Source organism: Ambystoma mexicanum, chromosome 6p (assembly GCF_040938575.1).
Source record: "Ambystoma mexicanum isolate Mex_15411 chromosome 6p, UKY_AmexF1_1, whole genome shotgun sequence".
In the NCBI taxonomy this organism is placed as follows: domain Eukaryota; kingdom Metazoa; phylum Chordata; class Amphibia; order Caudata; family Ambystomatidae; genus Ambystoma; species Ambystoma mexicanum.
Window position 1 is genome coordinate 228,485,895 of NC_090935.1, and position 23,602 is coordinate 228,509,496.

A 23,602-nucleotide genomic window follows, 5' to 3' on the forward strand; every position below is an offset into this window, starting at 1 on the left:
CTATGACTATGCACATGCAATTATCTACGTTCCATGATCGATTCGAACCATTACACGATATCCAATGATCGTCTCGAACCATTAAACGATATCAAAGCCAACTTTGTTCAGGCCTTTATACAGCAGGACTACATCTCTAACATTCTCCCAGTGGGGAGATTAGCAATAGGGAAATAGTTGGGTCTAGTGATTGAAACTGGATCCAAATAATACAGAGGGTAATCTTTCTCAAGAACTTAATTCTATGAATCTAGAATTGTGGTGTGATTGTATGAACTCGCATTCTGCCATGTTGCTCCATGGGACAACCCTGGCTTCCTGATTGACGCAACAGTCGGTTCCTGCATAATCCACCTGGAACTCCTTCCTGCCATCCTAGCCCTTTTTACCTTTGGCAGTAGGTTCCACTTGGGCATCCGATGCATCCTGCTCAAAGGGCCCAAGCGGTCTGCTGTGTGGCTGCAGGATTGCACATTAGTGAAGACATAAGAGAACATACATATCACCACTGCACTCACCTCACTACACTATTTGCCTGTGGCACAGAGAGTTCAATCCACAGAGTGATCCACTATCTTGGCCCCAAATGTATAATTTCACAATTTACCCGTTAGGGTTCTAATGAGCCTCTCGGCTAGCTTTTCACAAACTCCCTACAATGCCACCAGTTAAATGATGGAACTCCCTCCCTCATGCCTCTTCAGTTACGCGATGATCGGCATGTAAGTGAAGAAGGGACTAGTGCTATCATTGTTGCAACACCTCTGCGGTAAAGTCGCTTGATGGCATATTGGCTCTACAGATCCCTCCTAAACTAATACAGAACCACTGTCACTGCTAAGTAGCTCTGAACACCGCTGGACCCCGGTAGTGATTTTCGTTCAGCATCAGCGTGAACCAAGGCCAATGGGAAGCTGGAGGTTTCTATGAGAAGCACGGCTGAATGGATGAATGCCCTCAATTGTATGGGCGTAATCACCACTGCAGCCAATTATGAACTTCCCAACCGGAACGATGAAGTGTCAACCAGCATCAATTTTACATACTGGATGAAGCTGGGATTGTCCCAGTGGTACCCGTACATGGATGCCCCACATAGAGGCAGAACATGAAAGTCTAAGAGGAACAGACATGATTTCTGGGAATGGAATCTATAGGCACTGTAAAAACACTTCCACACCATCTAAGTTGCCGAGGGTCCTATAACAAGAGTTTGTGGATTGCATCTATATTAAGTGGAGGGCCTTTGGGACTCACGATGAATGCTGAAGAGGTTGGGCGATGTTATATAGCAAAACATAGGGAGCCAATCATAGAAGCTAAGTTATAAAAGCAATATCCTTATTAAAACAAGTCATGCCGGATACATGACTTCTTTCATCCATATACGCTTTATCAAGGGTGATAAAGAGCAATTCATTGGCTCCCTTTATCTTTGGTTTCACTAAAGCCAGTTACTGTCAGCCATCTTGTAATGGCATAACCTTAACATAGGGGCACCTATACCATGGCATATGATTATTATAAAATATATATATACAGAATGGTATTAAAACATTAAATCATAAATTCACCTATTGGTCATGGATACATCCGCCATCATGGACTACCAGACAAGCGCCATTACATTTCAGCTCATTAATCAACACCATTTGGAGCTCCACATTTGGCTTTTAACCCCCTACGCACACAATCCCTGATTCATAATAGTAGTCGACCGGTACATTAGAACCAGTTAAAAAGACTGTATATTAGTGAAAATCTCACATACCAAAAGGTTTCAGTGGCTATACATGGCTACATATTCTGACAAGGGAGAAACATAGATCACCCGCTTCTTATTTCAAGAGAAACATAGTTCGGAAACCACACATTATTTACTTGAGAATAAATGGAAGCCATCACTAATGCAGGGGCCTTTTGGATGAAGGGTACATTTGTGAATAATCATTGTTGTGTCCAGCTGTCTCAAAAGTTGTTCCCTCTATCGCCTCTCCTATTTGGATCCACAGTCTGTGCTGCAGAGAATCACACTCACTGAGTGTCCCTTTGATGACACTCTGCATAATGTGTTGCCAACAGATATTGTGCCTCTCCCTTTCTGATTGCTCGAAAGTGTTCTTGAGCCCTCATCACTAGGCGACAGTATGGCGCTCCCCACTGATAGCCTACTGCCGGGGCATACAAAAATACAAATTACAGAAGTGGTTTTACAAGTCAAAAGCTGTCTGATCCCCACACATTTGTCATCTTAATGTCTGTATAATTCCTTAGTTTATTTATTGCATACTTGCATGTATAAATGTATGCATATACAATCCAGCCTCTGTTGTTTCAAGCCACATGTTACTTTGTGGTGGCGGGCGGGTCTCAAAATAACTGTGTACCAAATTATCCCTCAGGGTGCGTTATCTCTAAGAAGCAAAAGAGGGTTTCCCACCAATCCTTGGTGTAAGAGTCAGATCTTGTAGAAGCAACTTGCAATGTATTTTAAATTTCTGCCTCCTCTGAAATAAAACCTGTGCTAAGCCACCACCTAAATGAGGTCTTAGTCTAGGATTTCAGCAATGCAGCCCTACTCAATTGTTTCCCTTCATGCTTTTCTAAGAAATCAAATTGGACAGCTCCACTAATGATGCTGCAGAAAACAGGGCCTTCTAAGCACTCTGCCAACACCCTATCCCTCCGGGGGACAGCAGAGGATCCCAAGATGGATAAAAGGATCTCATGGGGCAAGCCCATAACAATCCAGTATCCAGGTCCACTCCGCAACTCATCCCATGTCCACGTAATCCCCAGAGCCAGCAAAGGGTGACTCCATTTTGTTTTTTGCTGAGGGTAGTAGGTTTCCCAAGAGCTGAACCATAAGAGAGAGGCCATAGATCTCAGAGTGAGAAAGAAGGAGACATGGCCTCCAGTCGGTCACTGCAAATTATAGCCCCGGCACTGGGTAGTGGACTTTGTATTTTTGATTATTTATTTATTTTTCATTTGTAACGCACTAAGCATGCTTGTGACAATGTTCTTTACCTGAAAGAAACAAGATGTAAATTTACATTGACATGCTGACATTCAAATCCTTTTCAAATACGCCCAATTTTAATAATGTGTGATACATCCGTCCATATAGTTTACATATGCTTTGCCGATATAGCACTTCCCCTTGAGTGGAGAGATCAGATGTGCTATAAAAACACACGAGAAATAAAATGAGCTATTTGCGTCTTAAAAGTATCAAATATTAAGAAAATGAGAACATTGAACATGCATGGATTCAGTTAGCAGAGTCTTGCAAGGCGTGAGTTAAATCTTGTCTTCATGGTGGCCATTTTCTGGGTGCCTTGGAACTTGCGTTTATTGAAGAAACACTAGCATGTCACATGAGACAAAGAAAGAGTAACGGTGGCCACCCTATACATCCAAAATGGCTACCTGCCTACTCACATCCTTTTTTAAGGCAGCTTGCTAGTTTTTTTCATAGGACGCAAATGATCAACTCTTTTTGGTGCCTTATTATCGATAATTTCAAAGCAGGTGCATTCTCAAGCAAACGACTCTTCGGAGTGATCGCCTCACCAAAGCTACGTGCAATGGCCCACTATACCAATAGTTGCATTTCTCTCAGTAGTAGAGATCAGGTGAGAAGGATTCAGGGATGGCAGTCAGCTGTTTGTGAGAGAATCCACGCCCTTTCCAGCATATACTAAACTAAGCTATTGTAGCCAGTAGCTAGTGTTTGACGAATGCTGTATGAGGGTGAGTAGTAGCCTGAGCTGTGTGTTTTGCTGGTTTTCCTAAAAGGAACATGTATGAATTACCTTATGAGGAGGACACCCACATACTACTTGGCTTGGATGGGTAACTGGAGGTCCCGCCAACCAATGTCAGGTGTGTAGGTCAGTTATCTAAGATGCCTCCAACCTAAGCGTAGTGGGAAGACCAGGTTTCGCCTATAGGTGGATCACTTTGCCACTGGTCCCTTGCTTATACACAACCTTTATTGGCACCCTGTCTACTCTATATGTGATGGTTTCGTCCTATCAGCTTAACACTGCTGCATACTTAAAAAGCACCACTGCTGCATACATAAAAAGCACCTAACATAACCTAAGCCATAGCTATCGTTAAATTGGCCCTGTAACCCTCCAGATCGGCAGACCTCTGCTTGTCCGGGAGGCACCTGTTTGATTTCTGCACGCTGTCTAAAGAGGCGACTTCATTCCTCATTGACTTTGGTAAGTTCATTGGCTCTGTGCTATATGGGAAGTCCACGTCAACGCCCTGAGCCTGACTCACAGGGCTTGGCAGGGACTTGGGCCCATCTATATTCAGGCTCACACGCCCTGCATCCCAACAGAAATCTCTGCTGAGCCCAACTATGTCTTCTGTTGGTGCACGCTACCATCGCCCATGGTTAGAAGCAAGTTTATTGCCCAGCACTGTTCCACCCCTCTGCAGCCTCCTTCTGTTGAACCTCAGGCCTATCGTTAATCCCTTTGTCTCCAGGAAAGCTTTGAAGACCCAGCTCTTTCGGCTCAGGATTCCAATATCCTCCATTGTGCCTTGTCCAGGAGACCCCTCTAGCTATGTGTGCAACTTAGAAAAACTATAGCAGAACTTCAACATAACAATATCCCTCTGTTTCCTTGTAACATATCGCACTGTAAATAGATTCTAATCTGTTCTCTGTAAAATTCTATATTTATTGTACATGCTACACCTCTATTATTGATCTATTTGTATGTGTACTTATATGATGTGTATCTGCTGAGTAATTGCTTTGTATTTGCTTGTATTTGATATGTAACTAAGTTGTAAGATGTCTTATTGAATGCGCCCTGATACCTTTAGGTCTGGTGCGCAATACAAATAAATAAACAAACAAACAAACAAACAAACCCTTATTAATTTACAGTGGATAACCAATTAGATATACACATAACCATCCACATTCTAGGCTGGTCAACCGGGCATAATGTCATCAACATGCTCATCATTACATTACCACTGGGCACATTTTCCACCTGAAATGCTTACCAGCAAATGGAGCTCTTTTGCTGAGCAGGGATTGGGTGGGCCTGTGGTGAAAGCTTCCTTTGTGTCGTCGTAGCGAGTTGGTCCAGGCTTCAGGTTTGGTTCTTTGATCATTCCAGACTGGCTTGCCGCGTGGAGGAGAAGCATCTCGGAACTGAAACCCTAAGAGGAATTGAAGAAGCCTTAGATCGCAAGGATGTGGTCAAGATCGCAGCAGAGTTCGCATCATGACCTGTATTAAAGAAACTTTGCACCACTGCAACACTGCTTTGCTTGGTGTTTGCACTGCTGCAGAAATCGAGACATACTTATTGACCAGATGCAATTTGCATATAAAAGGTCCCTTTCCACATCATAGCCCCATAAAAGCATTGTGTACACTTGTACTATCTTTGAATCATGCAAATTCAGTATCATGAATTGGACTTGTCTTTCCATCATCTTTTCCATTATTGCATCATCTAGCTTCTAAGACACTGCTTCTCCCAATAAGCACTAACCTGTGTCATTTGCTGTTCATTTATTGACATACTAGTGGAAAATACTGTCTACATGGGCCAAAGGTTTGTTGGATGGAGGATTTCCATCATTGTTTTTGTTAAATTTCCATTGAGCAGCATTTTTTTGATTGGTGATGTTGGTGCGGACATTTTGTTGCGTTCACGATTGATTTTCCCTTTCACGGTCTCCTTCTGCGCCTGTCCTATTCATTCTACGGGATGCAGAACGTGATAGTTCCGGGGCCTGTTGGAGAGCTGTTTCCCGAACTGTCATATTGGCTCTATTTGCTTGCAATATTCTTTCACTTTGACGTGCCCTTTGTTGCTCAGTCATATTTGTCAGACGAATACGTTGAGCCTCATTTCTTCTGCGTTTAACGTTTTCTGTATCTTCATGTGTTAAAATGCTCTTAGGAGGCATTGTGGAGGAGTGATATGCTGAAAATAATTGTATTTACAGAAAGCTCCTTATGGGGGGAAAAAGCAATTCAGTTTGTTATATTAGAGAAATAGTGCAACAGCTCCCTCTAGCAGTGACAGCAGGCAAAGCAGGTAGTCCCTGCTGCACATGACTGCATCAGACAAACATACATCTGGCCTTTTATTATTATAGAGATGCATCCTGATAAAGCACTGGAGGGAAGATTTATAAGGAAGTTACTTTGAGTAACTCTGGCTTACCCTTGACCTACTCCTGGAGAGGGCTAATTCATTCGCAAATGTGGTTACTATGGGAAAGCATGACTTACTCCTGACCTACTTCAAATAGTGGCTTTTGCATAAGGGTATGAAGGGCTGTACTGACCTTACATCCTCTAATGGTTCCTTTCTCTGGATGGGTACCTACCTATGTGTCCGAAATCCCTCTGATAAGTATTATCTAATCAATCTTATATTGTTCTTCTGTCTGGATGGGTACCTACCCATGTGTTGACGATCCCTCTGATAAGTGTTATCTAATGGATCTCCTTCTGTTCCTTTCTCTGGATGGGTACTTACCCATGTGTCAGAGATCCCTCTGATAAGTGTTATCTAATGGATCTCCTTCTGTTCCTTTCTCTGGATGGGTACCTACCCATTTGTTAGAGATCCCTCTGATAAGTGTTATCTAATGGATCTCCTGTTATTCCCTTATTTGGATGGGTACCTACCTATGTGTCAGATCCCCTCTCTCCACTGCGCCTGTGGTCAGTTGCTTTATAGACTCAGTTTTCTGCTTGTACAGGAAGCGCCATCAGTCACCCCTACTGGCAGTTCTGGCACTAGTTCCACACACCCCCTTAATGCATGTAGGTACAGCTATGCGTTCCATCGATCAAGGACAGAGAAAATACAGCAGCATGTAAAGGTCATGTGCTCCCATGTGAGTTATTCTGTAAACACTTCACTCAGTGAGAAAATCAGACTAGTCAAGAGGAGCAGTATTGTGCAATCAATATTGCACAGCATAAGAACTTGCAGAGGACTGGATGGTGCCCCACATTACAAAGGTCAGTCTAATCTGTTTTGATCATTCTTTGATTTGTTAGTTGTGGTGGAAAAGAACAATAGCACTTTGATACAATCCGAAAGCAGCAGAGAGTGGTCGCAATCTCAGGATTTCCACAGACACACGAACAAGTAGAGGCACCGTCTGCCCCCTATCAGGGCTTTCTGTCTTCCCACAGACTCTACAGGGTCCTTTGCAACCTAATATGGCATTGGAGGGATTTAAGACCAACTCAGGTTCCAGGAGCACCTCAAGACCTTCCTCTTTGCTTCTGCTTTCTATCATCCTCTCCCCTGAAGATCTCCTGGTTGAATCTGAAATTGCACTGGTTACCTGGCTATCCCCTGATCTCGGGCCCAGGTCCCCCCGCCCCCTGCAAGTTGCACACCTGCACTGCCTTCCTGGCAACCCTGCACTTGGGGACTGTTTCTGTATCCCTACAGCCCTTACTAGCACTTGACACCTGATGGCTGCACTTACCCTTGCACTTGCCACCAGCTGGCTGCACTTCTATTTATTGTCTTTATTTATTTTACTGCTATCTTATGTACTGCACTGCCCCTTCCCCTTTCCCCCTGCACTTTTCCCCTTCCCCCCTCCCTTGCATTTGCGTGATCTCAATGTCACCAGTCCTAGTAGGATCGCTGTCTCTGTCCTCCCTCTGTTTCCCCTCTCTTGCCTCGTCACGCCTTGAAACACTTCTGTATAGGCGCGTTATAAATGCCTTATCATATCATATCATATCATATCATATCATATACAGGACACAATCCATGATCATGGCATAGATAAGAGGCTTCTTCCCTCTTCCGCAGTAGAGAGATCCTTGCCCCCTCACTAATATGGCCCATGATCATATGTAGCCAAGAGATCCTGCAGAACATGCACTAAGAAGTAAAGTAATTGATGAGGTGACGGCACATTCTATAGGTTATCCTGACATATTTGCTTTCCTTCCTGAAAAGAAAAATGAATATAGCAGACATGTTCCTAACCCTGACTCTGGGCTGCCCATCCTTTAGAGTGTTAGCAACATATTCCCGAAGTAATGGCTGGATTCTGAAAAAAAGCGATCTCGAGTCCCACACCGAAAATGTACCTGCTTCAAGGGTTTAGCACTGAGCTCCTAGACTGCATTAAGGTAGTCTCACTGCCACCTTCCTTCACGACCAAGACCAAAGTGGCCTCCAAAGACATTTCACTTTCAGACCATGTGGATGACAGAGTTGAGGGTTAACTGAAACAAACCATGTAGTGTAACATTATGACATCTGAACAGGGAGTCTTGCTCCTTATACTTCCCATTTCATCTGAAAGGACTCTCAGGCAATTGATCATGAGCCTGTAGAAAGGTACCAATTGCGCACGTGTGATCGAGCATCCCGAGAAACAGCTCATGTTCACATCTGACATTACCTGGGACTTCCTGCCGGCCATTGCCATCAGGTGTGAATCAGTAGTGAAGGGGAGGCCCCACGTTTGTTGAGGGCATGGAAGGCCATTCTCCTTCCCTTGCTGTATCTGGGCTAGAAACTGTTGGCCACAAGAGAGGCAAGAAGTCAAGGAGACAGCTGGAAAATCCAACCTGGCTCTTTCCATTCAGTCTAATGCCCTCCTGACCAGTCCGAGTTCACCAGGGCAGGAGATATGGGCAGGTATCATGACAGGGTCAGTGGCATGCCCTCCAAGATCCACCTTGCTGCCACACCAACCCCACAGCATTTCTATCAGAGCTTGTGCCATCCTCCTTGCTACTGTTCCAAAAACCTGAGGGGGGGAGACTTTGCCTCTTTGTAAATGCTTGTTTGAGGAGGATCTAGATGTCTGGACTCAGTATATTGCTCTAGATGAGCATCCAATAACATTCACATCTAGATCACTCAACTCCACGACCAGTGGCTGCCGGCAAGAAATTTGCTCTGAAGCAGAGATTTGTCCCTCCTGTAGAAATGGCCATCATCAAGCTCCCACTCCATGTGGGGATTGACAGACTATTCCAAAACCTTACTGGTACCAAAAGTATCAGGAGACATCCAACCCATTATAGTGGGTGAACAGGTTATTCAGCATTCTTACCATATAGAAGGAGACCTAACAGAAGAAAATCATCATGATTCTTAGTGTATCTATTTTGCTTTGTGGACTCAGAATACGCCTACCACGGCATAATGACCCTGGAATCTTGCCCGCACTATTTTAGCGCCATTTTGCATGAGACCCATTTCTATAGATGCATCATCTATAAGGGAATCAACCTCAAGCCACCCAGCTGACTCGTGGAGAAACTCAGCTTCTCCAGCGGACAGCAGACCACCAGAAGCCAGGACACGTGCAGACTTGCAATCCGCTGCTGCAAAAAGGAAAGGGCCAGAAAACAAGCCCTTCCTGCCTACAACGCTATGGAACCACTTCAACATAAGCATTAGACTCTCCTGCACGCTCCTACAACTCAGAAAATAACTCAAGACCCACCTTTCCCCCTCAACACCTAGGCCATCACATTGCTCCACGCGCCACCTGTCTCGCTAGATGATGCCCGCTCCCTCTCCACAGCCCTACCCCTCCTCTGTTCCCCTCTGTATCCTACCCGCTACTGTATATCTGTTCTGTTGTTACCTCTGAAAAGCGCTCTGTTATATATCTGTATTGGTGTATACCTCTGTAAAGCGCTCTGTTATGTATCTGTATCGGTGTGTACCTCTGTAAAGCGCTCTGTTATGTATCTGTATTGGTGTATACCTCTGTAAAGTGCTCTGTTATGTATCTGTATCGGTGTGTACCTCTGTAAAGCGCTCTGTTATGTATCTGTGTTGGTGTATACCTCTGTAAAGCGCTCCGTTATGTATCTGTTCTGTTGTATACCTCTGTAAAGCGCTCTGTTATGTATCTGTTCTGTTGTATACCTCTGTAAAGCGCTCTGTTATGTATCTGTATCGTGTGTACCTCTGTAAAGCGCTCTGTTATGTATCTGTGTTGGTGTATACCTCTGTAAAGCGCTCCGTTATGTATCTGTTCTGTTGTATACCTCTGTAAAGCGCTCTGTTATGTATCTGTGTTGGTGTATACCTGTGTAAAGCGCTCTGTTATGTATCTGTGTTGGTGTATACCTCTGTAAAGCGCTCCGTTATGTATCTGTTCTGTTGTATACCTCTGTAAAGCGCTCTGTTATGTATCTGTTCTGTTGTATACCTCTGTAAAGTGCTCCGTTATGTATCTGTTCTGTTGTATACCTCTGTAAAGCGGCTCTGTTATGCATCTGAACTGTTGCATACCTCTATGAAGCGCTCCGTTGCGTCTAGACGCTAGGTCCATGCTCAATAAATACCATAGTAATAATAATTTCCAGTTCAGGGTGTTTTCCTTTGGCCAAACATTGCCCCTAGTGTATCTTTGAAGGTGATGGCATGCTAGTAGGCACATCTATCTGCACCCTTAACAGGGCCTATGGCTCTGCAGCAGCCCAGGATACAGATACAGAGCAAATGTGAAAGCCTTGTGTGAAGTTTTGGTTTTTGCAGGAGTTGTGCATTCCCCTAAAGCCACCTCAAACCACCCCAGGATTCCAGTGACATAATCGATCATGTGAAAATACCGATTTCAACAGAACATGCTTTGAAACAATATCTTGAGACCCAGATGATTACTGTAGACCCACTACATGAATAAATACATTCCAAATAGTGTACTATTTGGGTAACATGATCTCATGTTCTGCCGCTTCCCTACTTGCCTGAGCATGAAACCTCAGAAAAAACTATGAACCCTTCTGCCCCAGCTCATGGGTGGTTAAAGCCCCAGCTCATCAGTGGTTAAAGCCCCAGCTCATCAGTGGTTAAAGAACCAAGAGTACATGCAGGCCTCCGTATTCGTCATGCTTTCAGCCATGGGCACCTGGACCCCTAGTGAATTGCCTTCTCAGTCCCTGGGATCCCAGATACTCGTTCTAGACGAGCCTTGCTCCAATCACACTGCTGATCATCTGAGAACTTCAATGGTGTTATGTTATGTTAGTGATTCTTATAAAGCGCACGGTCGGCCGAGGGCATCATGGCGCTAGGAGAAATGGAGCCAATGGTGGCTTCAGGAATACACTCCGATGGCTGGTTTCATCTCCCGTGGTTATGACTATTATGCCAGTTCCAGGGGGTAGGAGGCCGCACTGGCCCAGGAATAACCTCAGGGTGTTTGGTCTTTGGAGGATGCACACAATTCTCTGCTGTCCTGCTGGCCCTTTTGGAATTAGCCCCCAGAATCAAGAGTTGGCCCATTCTCCTTCGAACAGATGACATGGTGGCAAAATTCCAACTCAATGACTGGGGTGGACAAGCCCCCCACCAGTACTTGGAGCAGGTCGTCATCCGGATGGACAACATGGTGATGAAATTACACTAAGCAACTGGGGTGGACAAATCTACAGTATTTGAAACAAGTACAGGACTCAATCATGCCTTGGGCAGAATGCATTTTCCATAGAGGTCACCTACATGCCAGGGATGGAGAACTGCAAGGTGGAATTCTGAGTAGGCCTCGGCCTTCTTTGTGGAGAACAAGCCATCAGGCCCTAAGGAGACGTGGACCCCCTATTATAGATCTCCTTGCAACCAGGAGGACCGCCCTGCTCTGTAATTATTATTGTTCCAGTACATAGGACCAGTAGGATTGTAGGTCGGATTCGCTGTGTCTCATTTGGCCTCTATGTCCTCTCTATGCTTTTCCTCCATCTGCGCTTCTTTCCAGATTTGTTTTCCATTTTTAGATTTTAGAGGGGAGGGACTGTGTTGCCTCTAGATTAGAGGAGGAGAATCTGGTTTTGCTCTCTTCCTTCGAATGCCATCAACGACATGGCTTCTCCCTCTCTCTAGACTCCTTGTGACCACATGGCCTCTGAACATAGTGTCTTAGATTTCCCTGGCATGCCTGGAGAATCAGCCTATGCCAGGACATGACATTACTTTTGCTCTTGGTGTGGGGTTCAAGGCATGGCCCTTGTTTCTTGTCCTCCCATTCTTATTCTGGAGTTCCTTAAGGAAGATTTCAGACTGGAGCTGGTTGTCATTTCCCACAGGTGTCAGCTGGCTTCCATCAGTGCATTCAGGGAACTTAAGATGGGCATAGGGAATGAGAAGAAATTCACGTCTCCTTTTATGAGGAAGTGCCAGAGTTCTAGACCAGCTATCAGAACCCTATGCCCCATGTGGAATTTTCTTTCCGGTGCTTATTTGTCTGAGCTGCGTCCCTTTTGAACCCGTAGGGGGGATTCCCACAAAGTTGTTTTCTGTGTTCCTTCTCTTTGCCTCGGCTAGGCAAGGTAGGGAGGTGGATTCTTGTCCTGGTGTTTCCCAATTCTTGCATATTCCCTCTGACCACTTTGTTCTACTCTCCGCTTGGGGTTTTCATTCCAAGGTTGTCTCTTCTTTCCATCTGAATGAGGACATTATGCTTCCTGCCGTGTGTTGTCTAGGGTGCAATAATTGCTGTTGATCCTATTAGCCCCAGTTGTTAGTAGCACAGGCAGGGAGGAGGCTGACTGGGCCGCTCTTCCATTTTTGGCTCCTTTGTTCAAGGCCATGGAGAGTCAAAGCCCCCTTCCCAAACCCTGAGCAGGTGGACCAGGCCAACTATCTCTTCAGCTGTGGGATGTTTTTACCCATGCATCCGAGCCCTACCTCAAAAACTGGGCAGTACTGGCGTTGAAAACATCATGATGGCCAGAACTTCCCAGAAGATGCCCAGGGAAGGGCATGAAGAATAGGCTGCCACCCATTTTGCCGATGTTATGGGCACAGAAGGGCACTGCCTAAAACCACCATTGGACTACCCGCACAGTAGTCTGAAACCATTGGGAATGGCAATGCTGATTGCCAAAAGCCACCTAGAATTGTGGGGAATTCATTTTTCTTGAATGTCAAATATGGCAAAATCATGGGCACAGAATTACTTTACTTCAGAAACACACCAATGCCATGTCCTGAACATGGACAATATACTCCATGTAATATCACTTGCTGAAATGAATCAATCTAAAAAAAATCCCAAGGATGGATGCAGTAACCGCAAAATCCTGAGGGTGGCGCTGGCGGTCTAAACTCTGACAGGAGAGCTGTCTTGCAAAACTGTCTAGTGCAAAGAAAGGGGTCTCATTTCATCAAAAGTTCAAAGGGGTTGCCTGTCCTGAGAACTCTTGACACTTCAGAACTCAACACAAGAAGCCAGGAAATCACAGGGTTCTGTTAATTAAATGCAAAGTGGCTCCCTGGCCTCCTGATGTCAGCTTCCCAGAGACCACACAATGGCCCCTCTCCTCTGAAAGGAATATGTTGATTTTTACTGTTTTACTGTCAACAAAGGCCTGCCTGCCAGAAGACATGTGACTGACCCACCCAAGTCTTGGAGGCGGACTCCAACACTCTGAGGACTGAATTGAAAGTAAAATATATATTTTACAAAAACACTGATAACTCTTTGTAATCAAATGACAGAAATGTATAACTTTGAGAGACTTAATTTAAAAAATGTACCTTTAATTCAAGCCCAAACTCCAAATTGTGGGATATTCTGGGACAAAACCCTGCTGTTTATTAATATTACAGACTCCCTGTTTCAGCTAGACAAACGAAAATGCATTGGTATTTGGGTAGATATGTGAGGAACAGTTGTATAAAATTTAATGAAGATCCAATGTTGTTTAGCACATTAAAAAGTGCTAAAAGTTGCCATTTTTGAATGCAAGCTCTTAGAAACAGCAGATTTGGGACAGAGTATACCTCATGTGATATGTGACATGGGTATGTAATTTCAAACAACTGTGTAACTGTGAAATATGTATTTTGATCATATATAGATTTGGGTGCACAGATGACAGGGGAGTTTTTTCAAGAGATCATAAATGGCTGACATCACTCTGACACAACTTAGCTCCCCCAATCAGGGGAGAAATGAAAGCTGGACCCATGACAAGTGAGAGGGGCAAGTTTAGTTATGACCAACACACACACCCACTTGCAGAACATATAAATGGACCACTGAAACTTAGGTAGAGACATTCATTTCCATCTGCAGCGGGACGCTCTGCCGGAAAAATCCATACTTACCTCCATCAACCTTCAAGGAGCCAACACTTAGACTCCAAGATAAACAGAGACTACAGAACCTTAACCAAAAAGGCCACTGCCAGCAAGAGTATTTATCAACAGGCCTGAAAATCTTTTTGCAACTGAACTCTTCAGACAGCCGGCTGACGCCGTCTGAATTTTGCCAAGAACTTTTGCAAGAACCCGGTGACAGAAATATCCAAAGAGAAGGCAGGACCCGACCCAGAGAACCGGTGCCTAGCAGAGACCAGGCCATTGTATCCAGAGTGCTGACCCCGATGCTGTGAGCAGTTCCAGAGGCCAGGCGCTGTGAGCGGAACTCGGGAAGACCTGACCAGGCTGAAGTCCGTGACCAAGTCGCTTTCCGATTCAAAATCTCTTGTGAGTACTCAGCAAAACTCAGAACACATCTCTTAGTTAAAATCATATAATTCAATCCATTTTTAATCTAAGTAGAACTGCAGCTTAGCAATTGTGTTTTTCTGCCATCATTTTTAAAGCTGAAAAAGTGTTGCGTTTAAAATTTGCAAAACCAAAAACGACCTTCACTAGATCGCTCATATCTCCGCGACCGTTTGTCTTAGAGACTTGCAGTAACTTTCATCTGAAAGCTTAGAATCTTAGCTTTTAATCGCACCACATTCCTACCCCTTATAGTGTTACCGCAATCGCGGAACACGCATTCGCAAATATTGCCGCGATTTGCAAATTTCTTCACGTGTAAAAATCTGCTGCTGCTTGCCTTCCATTTGCCAGAAATTCGTTTAACCTGCTAATTATCCCTGAATCATTGCTAGTGTGAGCCTGGACTAATATTAACTAGATACCACTCACCCTGAACCTCTAGAGGGAATTAAAAACATTTTAACATATTTTCACTCCATTGCCAGCACATATCAAAGCATTTTGCCTGTGTTTCCAACTTCTGTAGTCTAAGCTTGCTAGGGTTAACTGAATCACATTTGATTCCATTTCTGAGAACTGTGTGCCTCCCTTCCATTTCCTTGCATAGCATAAAAGGAGGGGGGTGAATTGTCCAAGAAAGTGATTACATTGTCTTTTGCTGAAATCCTATCAAGTTATTTTCTGTACTGCATTTCATTCCACATTGCATCCATTTGAAACCATAAAAGTATTGTTGCTATCTTATCCATTTCATGTCAACTCCTTAGTGATTATCAAGAAGTGTGCTAGTGCCAGATTCTCCGTTGTTAATCTTTATCATATCAGATTAAGTGTGCTATTCAATTATTAATTTATTCTAAAGTGTGATATATATACCTATTGTTGAAACTATCAATTAAACCTTTTATCTTGCAAAACATAACTACTTCTTGGCTCAGTGGGGTCAGGAGGATTCCAAGAGAGGGGTGTAATATAGGGGTAGTCATCCAGAACGCATGAACTGGACATAAAGATATATCAATAAGGGTTTTCATTCAGTATTCTAGACTAGGCGTAGACTTGGCTGTAGTGCTGAATTGAATCCTCTTACAAATTGGGGGCTCGTGCCGGACGTTTGGGTTAGATCTACCATTTGTGCAGATTAATACAGCGTGCCAGCTGACCAGATACACATATCCGGTCGGATCACCACGCTGTGTTACGCTGTAAAGCACTCCTCAAAGGAACGCTCTTAGGAAAAGGTCTGTTTTGCAAAAATAAAATACAAACTTCTGTAAGTCAGGACAGAGACCAATCTCTAGAATGACGACCTTAGTAGACATGAAAATAGCCAGAGAGCACCTCTTACATAAACTATTTGTGAGAGGTGAATGGACTAAACAGGGCCAGGATGCCTGGTTGCAGGCCATCACGCGACAGGTCACTGAAACAGGGTCAGACCTATGGAGAGATCAGGGTCCATTACATGTGGCCCTGAGTGAACTATATATGGCTCCTAAAGCCAAAGATGAACACAATAAGATTGCCAGGATAGCAGCATACCTGTGCCTATATATGGGAGACATGCAGGATAAATGCACTGAAAGCCAAGATCTGGCAAATAGGCAACAGATGGCAGTAGAGAAGGCCCGATCTGATCTGGCCTCTTCTGAGCAGAGGCTGCAGAGGAGCCAGGAGTCAGAAAATGATAGTAGGCAATATATCATTAAAATAAAAGAGGATATGGGCATCCTACAACAGGAAAAGACAGACCAGGATACCAGATTTCTGGCCCTGCAGAAGGAGCACCAAGACAGTTTGGACTCCTTACTGCAGAACCAGAAAAAGTTGGAGCAACAGATCAATTTCAACAGGGCATGCGCAGAGCAGGTAGTCACCCTGCAAAGCCAGCTAGATAGAGAGAAAGAGGAGAGCACTAAACTGATTCTGAAAGACCTGGATACCCAGGCAGAGTTTGATGAGGAGCGCCAAAAAGCTGGTGCCTTTCAACGACAGAGGGACGACCTGGCAGCACAGATGCAGGCTCTCAGTCAGGAAAGAGACACTTTAGGCCAGGAAGTCTGCCACTTAAAAAAGGAAATTGAAGAAAATCACCTGGCCCTCCAGGGGCTGGGTGACCTCCAAAAAGAAAACCAGAACTTGGTAGAGCACACCAGAAGGGTGGAAGTTGCTCTGGCAAGAAAGGAGCAGGCCAGTAGGGATGGGACTCAGGAGGTAAACCTCCTGCAGTAAAGACTGGCCCAGTTCTCCAGGACCAACCAGGAAGCACAGAGGGAAAATGAGGCCCTCTGTCAACACAATGATAGGCTCCAACAACAGGTAGCGATGCAGGAGAGACTGATAGAGTCTAGTAAGGCCTTGACTGAGGAACTGAAAGCACAAATGCAGGCTCTTGCATTGCAACAGGGAGCAGGGGCGGATAGAGATGAGGTTCGCTGGGAAAGGGAAACTCCTGAGCATAACCTCAGGAGCCCTAGTACCAGAGGCCTGTATCTCTCTCAGTCCCTGGACTCTGCCACCCCCATGTCCCCTGGCGCACATGAGCACAGGGCCACAGGGATGGCAGATTACTATCCAGCTAAAAGTATGGGGCTCATAGGCCAGTACCACTCAGGAATGGAGGGGTGGGCATCCGGGTATGGGCACCCAAGTACAGTACAGTTCAGTGGGGAACCCCAGGAGAGTAGGCCCCTTAAGGGCATCCTGAAAACCTCTGCCCAGTTAGGTCAGTGGGGGGGGGGGTACCCAGCAAATCCTGGCAGCAAGGAGGGATCTGAGGACTCCTCTGAGCACCACAGGAAACAGGAGACCAGGTCCCCACATTCTGCCAGCCATTCCCAGGCTCGCAGAATCCGGGAAAACCTGGAAGATCTGACGGGAACCTCTGGGAGCAGTGCCTCTGAGTCAGAGGATGAATGGACCAGGGTTACCCGAACCAAAAGGGCCAATAAGGCAAAAAGGGCCTTGCTTAAGGACCCCTTAAAGCAGATTAAGGCGATCAGGAGCGTCATCACGCCTTACCATAAGAACGCTAAGTATTCTGTTTGGGAGCACTTAGAGTTGTTTGAGCAAATGATGGAGACTTTCCATTTGAAGGACAGCCAAAGCTGTATTCAATATGTAAAGTGGACCTTCTCCCCAGAATACTCCAGTTTCTTTGCGGGGCTGGAGGACCAAAATCATTTAAGATGGTCCACCTATAAGGCGGCCATCTTGAAACATTTTTCCATTCATAGAAATCCTCAAGAGGCTCGCAAGGCAGCCTACAATTTGCAATGTGGGGAGGATCAGGCCCCACAAGAATTTGTGCAAGAACTGAAACGTGCTTTTGCGCAGACCACCAGAAGGATGCGCACAGACAGTAGAGAATTCATTAATACATTTTTTCATGCCTTGCCCAAATACATAATGACCCAGCTCGTGAGGGATTTTCACGAGAAAAGATCTTTAGACTGGGTCATTGAACAGGCTACCCGGATCTATGAGCTGCAGAAACCGGTAGATAGCAAAAGTAATGCCCAGAAAAACCCCAAAGCCAACAGCACCCCTGCTGCTGCCAAGGTGGCAGAGGTAAAGGTCACCCCCGTTTTGGATTTGGAGATGGAGGGGGCCTAAAAACCTACCTGCACCTAATAATGCTAGGCCCAGAAGGTCCTCGGGCCAGTCACAGACAGGGAGCCAGGGAGGCAGCCCCACAAATGGGGTCCCTCGCTCTCCTGATTATGTAAGCCCCCGTTACAAGGGAAACAGACCCATCCTGGGTTATGTGTGGACTCCTCCAGCCCAAGGGGGGAGATCCAGCCAAGAACCTAACCCAGGGAACTTTCCTCCTAACTTCCCACCGGAGGGCAGAAATTCTCCGAATCCTGGGCAGAACTTTTTCCCCAGGTATCCACCCAATTTCCAGCCCCAAAATCCTCCACCCTTCTTTCCCCAATTCCCTGAGCCCAGACAACCTAATCCGGGAGAGGGGAGGCCAAGGGGGGAGGGGTACCCAAATCTTCCCAACCCGGGGTATTATCAGAGGAGGGACAGCTACCCTTCCCGGGATCAGCCCAGGGGAGAAAACAGGGCCCCGTATCAGCCTGAGCGGGTTTCCCAGTTAGAGCGCCAGGTTCAAAACATGGCGCGGGATCTGGGTCACATACTGAGGGCTCAGCAGAACCCTCAGATCGGCATGCCGGCGCAGAACGCACCCAACTCTGGACCTGGTGCTCCAGAACAATGACGGGGGCAGCACCCCGATAACTCACCGGTTCCCAGGGAGGAGGCACAAGGGGAAGGGGGGTGTAAAGCCTTGGAGGAAGCTTCCTTCCTCACTTGTAAACAGCCCCTGGAAACCCAGGAACCGGAAACAAAATCTCTTGCCCCTGAAAGTCTGCCTCCTAAGGAGCAGAGGGGGTGTAGGAGAAACAAAAGACCCAAACAGACCCAGTTTGAGGAGGAGGTACAGATCTTCCAATTTGAGGGAGAGGGATCCTCAGAGGATCCTGGGAAAAGGATCTTCTCCTTCAGAGAGGGGGGAACTCCTCCCAAAGAAAAATAGGTCCCTAGGGATGCAAATCCAGACTGGGGAGATGTGGAGACTGAGCTGCCGCCACCCACCATCTCGTCCCAGAACCAACCGCAAGAAAATCCCCTGGTTCAAACCCATCCTGGTGACTGCCTCCAAAAAGGGGGGGGCGGCCCAGAACCGGAGCCAGGGGAACCCACAATGGCTCTGATCTCCAGTTGCCAAATTTTTCTTTCAGATTCCCAAGGCTCTCCACAGAATTCTGCCCAAATCTCTTCGCTAGCGATGTCCAAAACCAGAAAGTTAGCCCACCGGTTGTCCAAAAATGTGCATTATCTGTGCCCCCTTGAGGAGAAGGAGGGAAGATACTATGCCCCGGTACAAGTACAGGGGCAGGGCACGATTTCAGCGCTGGTGGACACGGGATCTCAAGCTACCCTTCTGTCCAGAAGGGCCTTTGATGAACTGAATGCAGGAAGGGGAGAGAATTACCGAATTCCTCTCACCTCTCTTCCTGGGCAACTCCAGAACTTTGACGGGAAGGAAATTCCCGTCGAGGGGATGGCAGATTTGGACATTAAAATTGGGCGACACAAGTTGAAACACCCGGTCATAGTTGTGACTCCAGAGGGCACCCCTTGTTTACTAGGGAATGACCTCCTGAGAAGGTTGTCACCCCTAATAGATTGCGTAAACAAGGTCCTCTGGACCCAGACTAGCCGACCAATAAAATTAAAACAGAGTGTCAACCATGTTAGTTTAAACGGCACATGCCACATGGTTGAACAAAAATCTGACCAAGTAGAATTCCACTTCCAGAACAACCAGATTCCAGACGTGACAGTAATAGCAGTAGGACAACAGACTGGTGATGGAGGGTCCTCACTATTTCTGAAAATCAACCTTCCTTCCAGTCTAAAGTGGTACTCCACGCTGGAAGGAAACACTCTGAGATTCTATACTAATCCACAACCAGAAACTCCCACTCCTATAGTCCAGAAAGATGTGAAATCAGCTCAGAGCCTGGCTGATATTCAGCAAATTGGAGAGCAGTTGTTCATCCCTGTTCAGTTAAATGATGGGAAGGACTCTGTTCTCGCTCGAGTGTGTGTGAACAACGGTAAGAGCTTCATCAGCGAAGCCATGTTCCGCCAACTCCTAAAAGATCCAGCCATTCCCACATTCAAACTGATAGACAAATGGGAAATGGACCTGGAAGCACCTAATTCCAAACATCTCCTGCCAAGCAGGTGTATGCTCAAAATCTCCATTAGCAACAAGAGCATAGTCCACAATTGTTGGTTCGTGCGAGACGTCCCTGCCGCCTTTTACTTAGGCAGTGACATTCTCAATCGCTTTACCATTAGTTTGGACCTAATAAACTTCAAAGCTTGGTCCCGATTAGCGGATAATCCCATGGGCTTTGATGATCCAGAAAAAGCATTTAGGTCAGCTCAATTGCTACCTTATGCAGTTGAAATTCAGGTTAAAGAGGAAGTCACCATCCCAGAAAGGACCCGACAATTCTCCCTGGAAGTGAAAGTTAAAAGAGGACAATATTTGCAAAACCCTGATGCTTACATACATCTAAACGCTTCTCTCCAACAGCAAGGGTTGGGGGTAAACCCAACTCCATTAGTCAACATAGAACATGACACCATTCTAATAGAGGTGGATAACAGCGACTTAAAGAGTATTACTCTAGCCGCAGGCACCATTATTGGAATGGCGGTTGATGACCGACATTTTTCCATCGACCTAGTAAATGAACTGTTAGGACCAATCCCCAAGGACTGTTTTGACAGTGACAGTGAGGACAAAACAACACCAGACAGGATTTTTACCCGGCATGGGGGAACTTCCTGGTGTACACTTCCTGCCCTATGGTAAGGAAGATGTGACTTGTGACTTCAGGAGGGATGAGGTGATTTTCCAGATCCATGAGGGCTGCCTTTCCCACCTGAAGCCTCCAGTCCAAATCAGCACTCTGACCAGGGACTTCTCCACCCAGCTGGAGGAGGCCGCTGAAATAGCCAAACCAGAAGTCTTTCCAGGCTTCAGGCAGATGGTGGAAGAGAGAGTCAACCTAGCTGATGCCTGTTTGACTCTGGAACAAAAGCAAAAGTTGAAACAAGTTTTCTTGGATTTCCAAGATCTCTTTGCGGTAGACTCATATGACTGTGGTCGCACCAACATCCACACAACCACAATCCCCACGGACCCTGGCATGACTCCTGTGTTTGTGAAGCAATATCGCTTGCCTCTCGCATCAATGGAGTCCCTTACTGAAATAATTAAGAACCTTGAGTCCAGGGGAATAATCCGTCCAGTCCACAGCACCTTCAATAACCCGGTGCTGGGAATATTAAAGCCAAATGGCCAGTGGAGACTCTGCGCCGACCTCAGGGAGCTCAACAAACGGGTCCATACTTCCCGATGGCCACTGCCCTACATTGACCAAGGGCTGGCCCAGATCCAGGGGTCACAGGTATTCACTGCAATAGACCTGACCAATGGGTACTGGACCGTGCCTGTCAGTAGGGAGGACCAATACAAACTGGCTTTCACCTTTGGGGGCCAGCAGTACACATGGACCCGGACTCCCTTCGGATACCTCAACTCCGGCAATGAATTCAACATTTTCCTACATAAGGCCATGCCCGACCTGGGTGCGAGGGGTAACCTGGCTTATGTAGATGATGTCCTCATCAAAAGTTCATCTGTGGAGGAACACATAGCGGAGATCCGTTATGTTCTGACGCAGTTGAGGGCCGCCGGAGCAAAACTTTCCTTTCAGAAAGCACAGTGGTGTAGAACCTGTGTTAATTTCTTGGGGCATGAGATTACTCCTCAGGGTCTCTGTCCCCAGGAAAAGAAAGTGGAAGCACTTCAGAAACTGAAAGACCCCACAACTCTGCGAGAACTAAGCAGCCTCCTTGGACTGACTAATTACAGCAGAAAGTTCATTGAGGGCTACGCAGAGATTACCAGACCCCTGATTCATCTCCTGAAGGGGGGGGTCAAGTGGGAATGGGGTCCAGAACAATCCGAGGCAGTAAGACAACTCAAAAGAAGCCTCTCACAAGCGCCTTGCCTAGCTTACCCTGTCAGAAACAAGGAGTTCTTCCTGGAGACGGGGTTCTCTAATACGTGCTTGACGGCAGTATTATACCAAAAGCATGACAAGGTCAATAAAGTAATCTCCTATGCGAGCAAAACTTTATCCTCTGTGGAGAAAAAATTCAACGATTGTGAGAAGGCACTCCTGGCAACGGTGTGGGCATTGAAGAATTACCGCCCGTTTATCCAGGGGGAACACATCATAGTGGAGACTCCACACCAGCCTCTGCAATATCTCCAAAGTGACAGAATCCGGGCCGGAAATGTGAGTAATTCCCGAATTACTTCCTGGATTCTGTCAATGCAAGGCTTTCCTGTGGAGGTCAGATATGGCCAAAACAAGAAGAGTCACCTCGCGCAAGGTCTGGCTGACTTGCATGATTGTGCCAGAGAAAACTGTCTCGAGGACGAAAGTCTAAAAGTCAAGGACAACACGGAGGCATACCTTAATTCCCCACACAAAGTCTTTGAAGAAGACAAGTGTGAGGGAATGCCTACTGTGTATGTGGATGGATGCTCTTACCATGTTGACAACAACGGGGAGAAAGAACTGGTGGCCGGCGTAGGGAATGCATGGGTGAATGAGTCCCCAGAACCCTCCGCTGGATACAAAATTGGTCCCCGAAGTAGTCAGGTGGCAGAATTGATGGCTGTGCATCAGGCCATCCTCACTGCTGTCCAGCATCAACTCCGCGAACTGGTCATAATCACAGATTCGGATTATGTACGGAACGGGTTCGTGGAGCACCTGGTTAATTGGAAAACCAGAGGCATGTTATGTGCTAATAACAAACCCTTGAAACATGGGAAGTTGATCCAAAACATTGATGATCTGGTCACCTCGAATGAGATGACCATCTATTGGAAAAAGATCAAGGGTCATTCCAAAGTAGAGGGACCAGACAAAACTGGAAATGACTTAGCTGATCAGCTGGCCAAAACCGGGGCCATCCAAGGGGATCTAATTGAGATTGAGTCCCTGTTGGGGGAAATCCAGGTCACTGCTATCACTAGGTCCCAGACAAATGCTCACAACAACCTTTCAATTGCCCAATGGAGCAAGGAGACCCCTGATGCTGATTTGATTACCGCTCAGAAGGGGGATCCAGTTATTGGTAAGTTTTACCAACATCTTGAGGACCCTGAGAACTTTCCCCTGACGGATACCGATTACATTGGGAAAGAGGACCTAAGAGTGTTGATGAAATGTCCAAAAATGTTCCGAATCCAAGACGGTTTGCTGGTAAGGAAATCCAAAGCTGGCCACGATCAGTGGGTGGTTCCTACCTCATTCCGAAGCCTGATGTTAAGTCACGCCCACGATGCGGCCACCGCCGGTCATAAGGGGTTTCAGACAACACTGGAAATCTTAAGAGAGGTTGCATACTGGCCACACATGGGGCAGGACCTCGACCAATACTTGAAGGGGTGTCTTGTGTGTGCACAATTT

General features: G+C 46.1%; 1 protein-coding gene across 2 annotated transcripts in view; it reads right to left on the reverse strand.

Annotated features, from left to right (window-relative positions):
• LOXHD1 (lipoxygenase homology PLAT domains 1) overlaps positions 1-23,602 on the reverse strand; it is a 1,234,736-nt gene that overhangs the window by 1,177,363 nt on the left and 33,771 nt on the right. For both annotated transcript variants that reach the window (XM_069626921.1, XM_069626920.1), the window contains one exon: positions 5,038-5,196. In XM_069626921.1, coding sequence (XP_069483022.1) covers positions 5,038-5,196 — 159 coding nt within the window. The remainder of the gene's footprint in view (positions 1-5,037; positions 5,197-23,602) is intronic.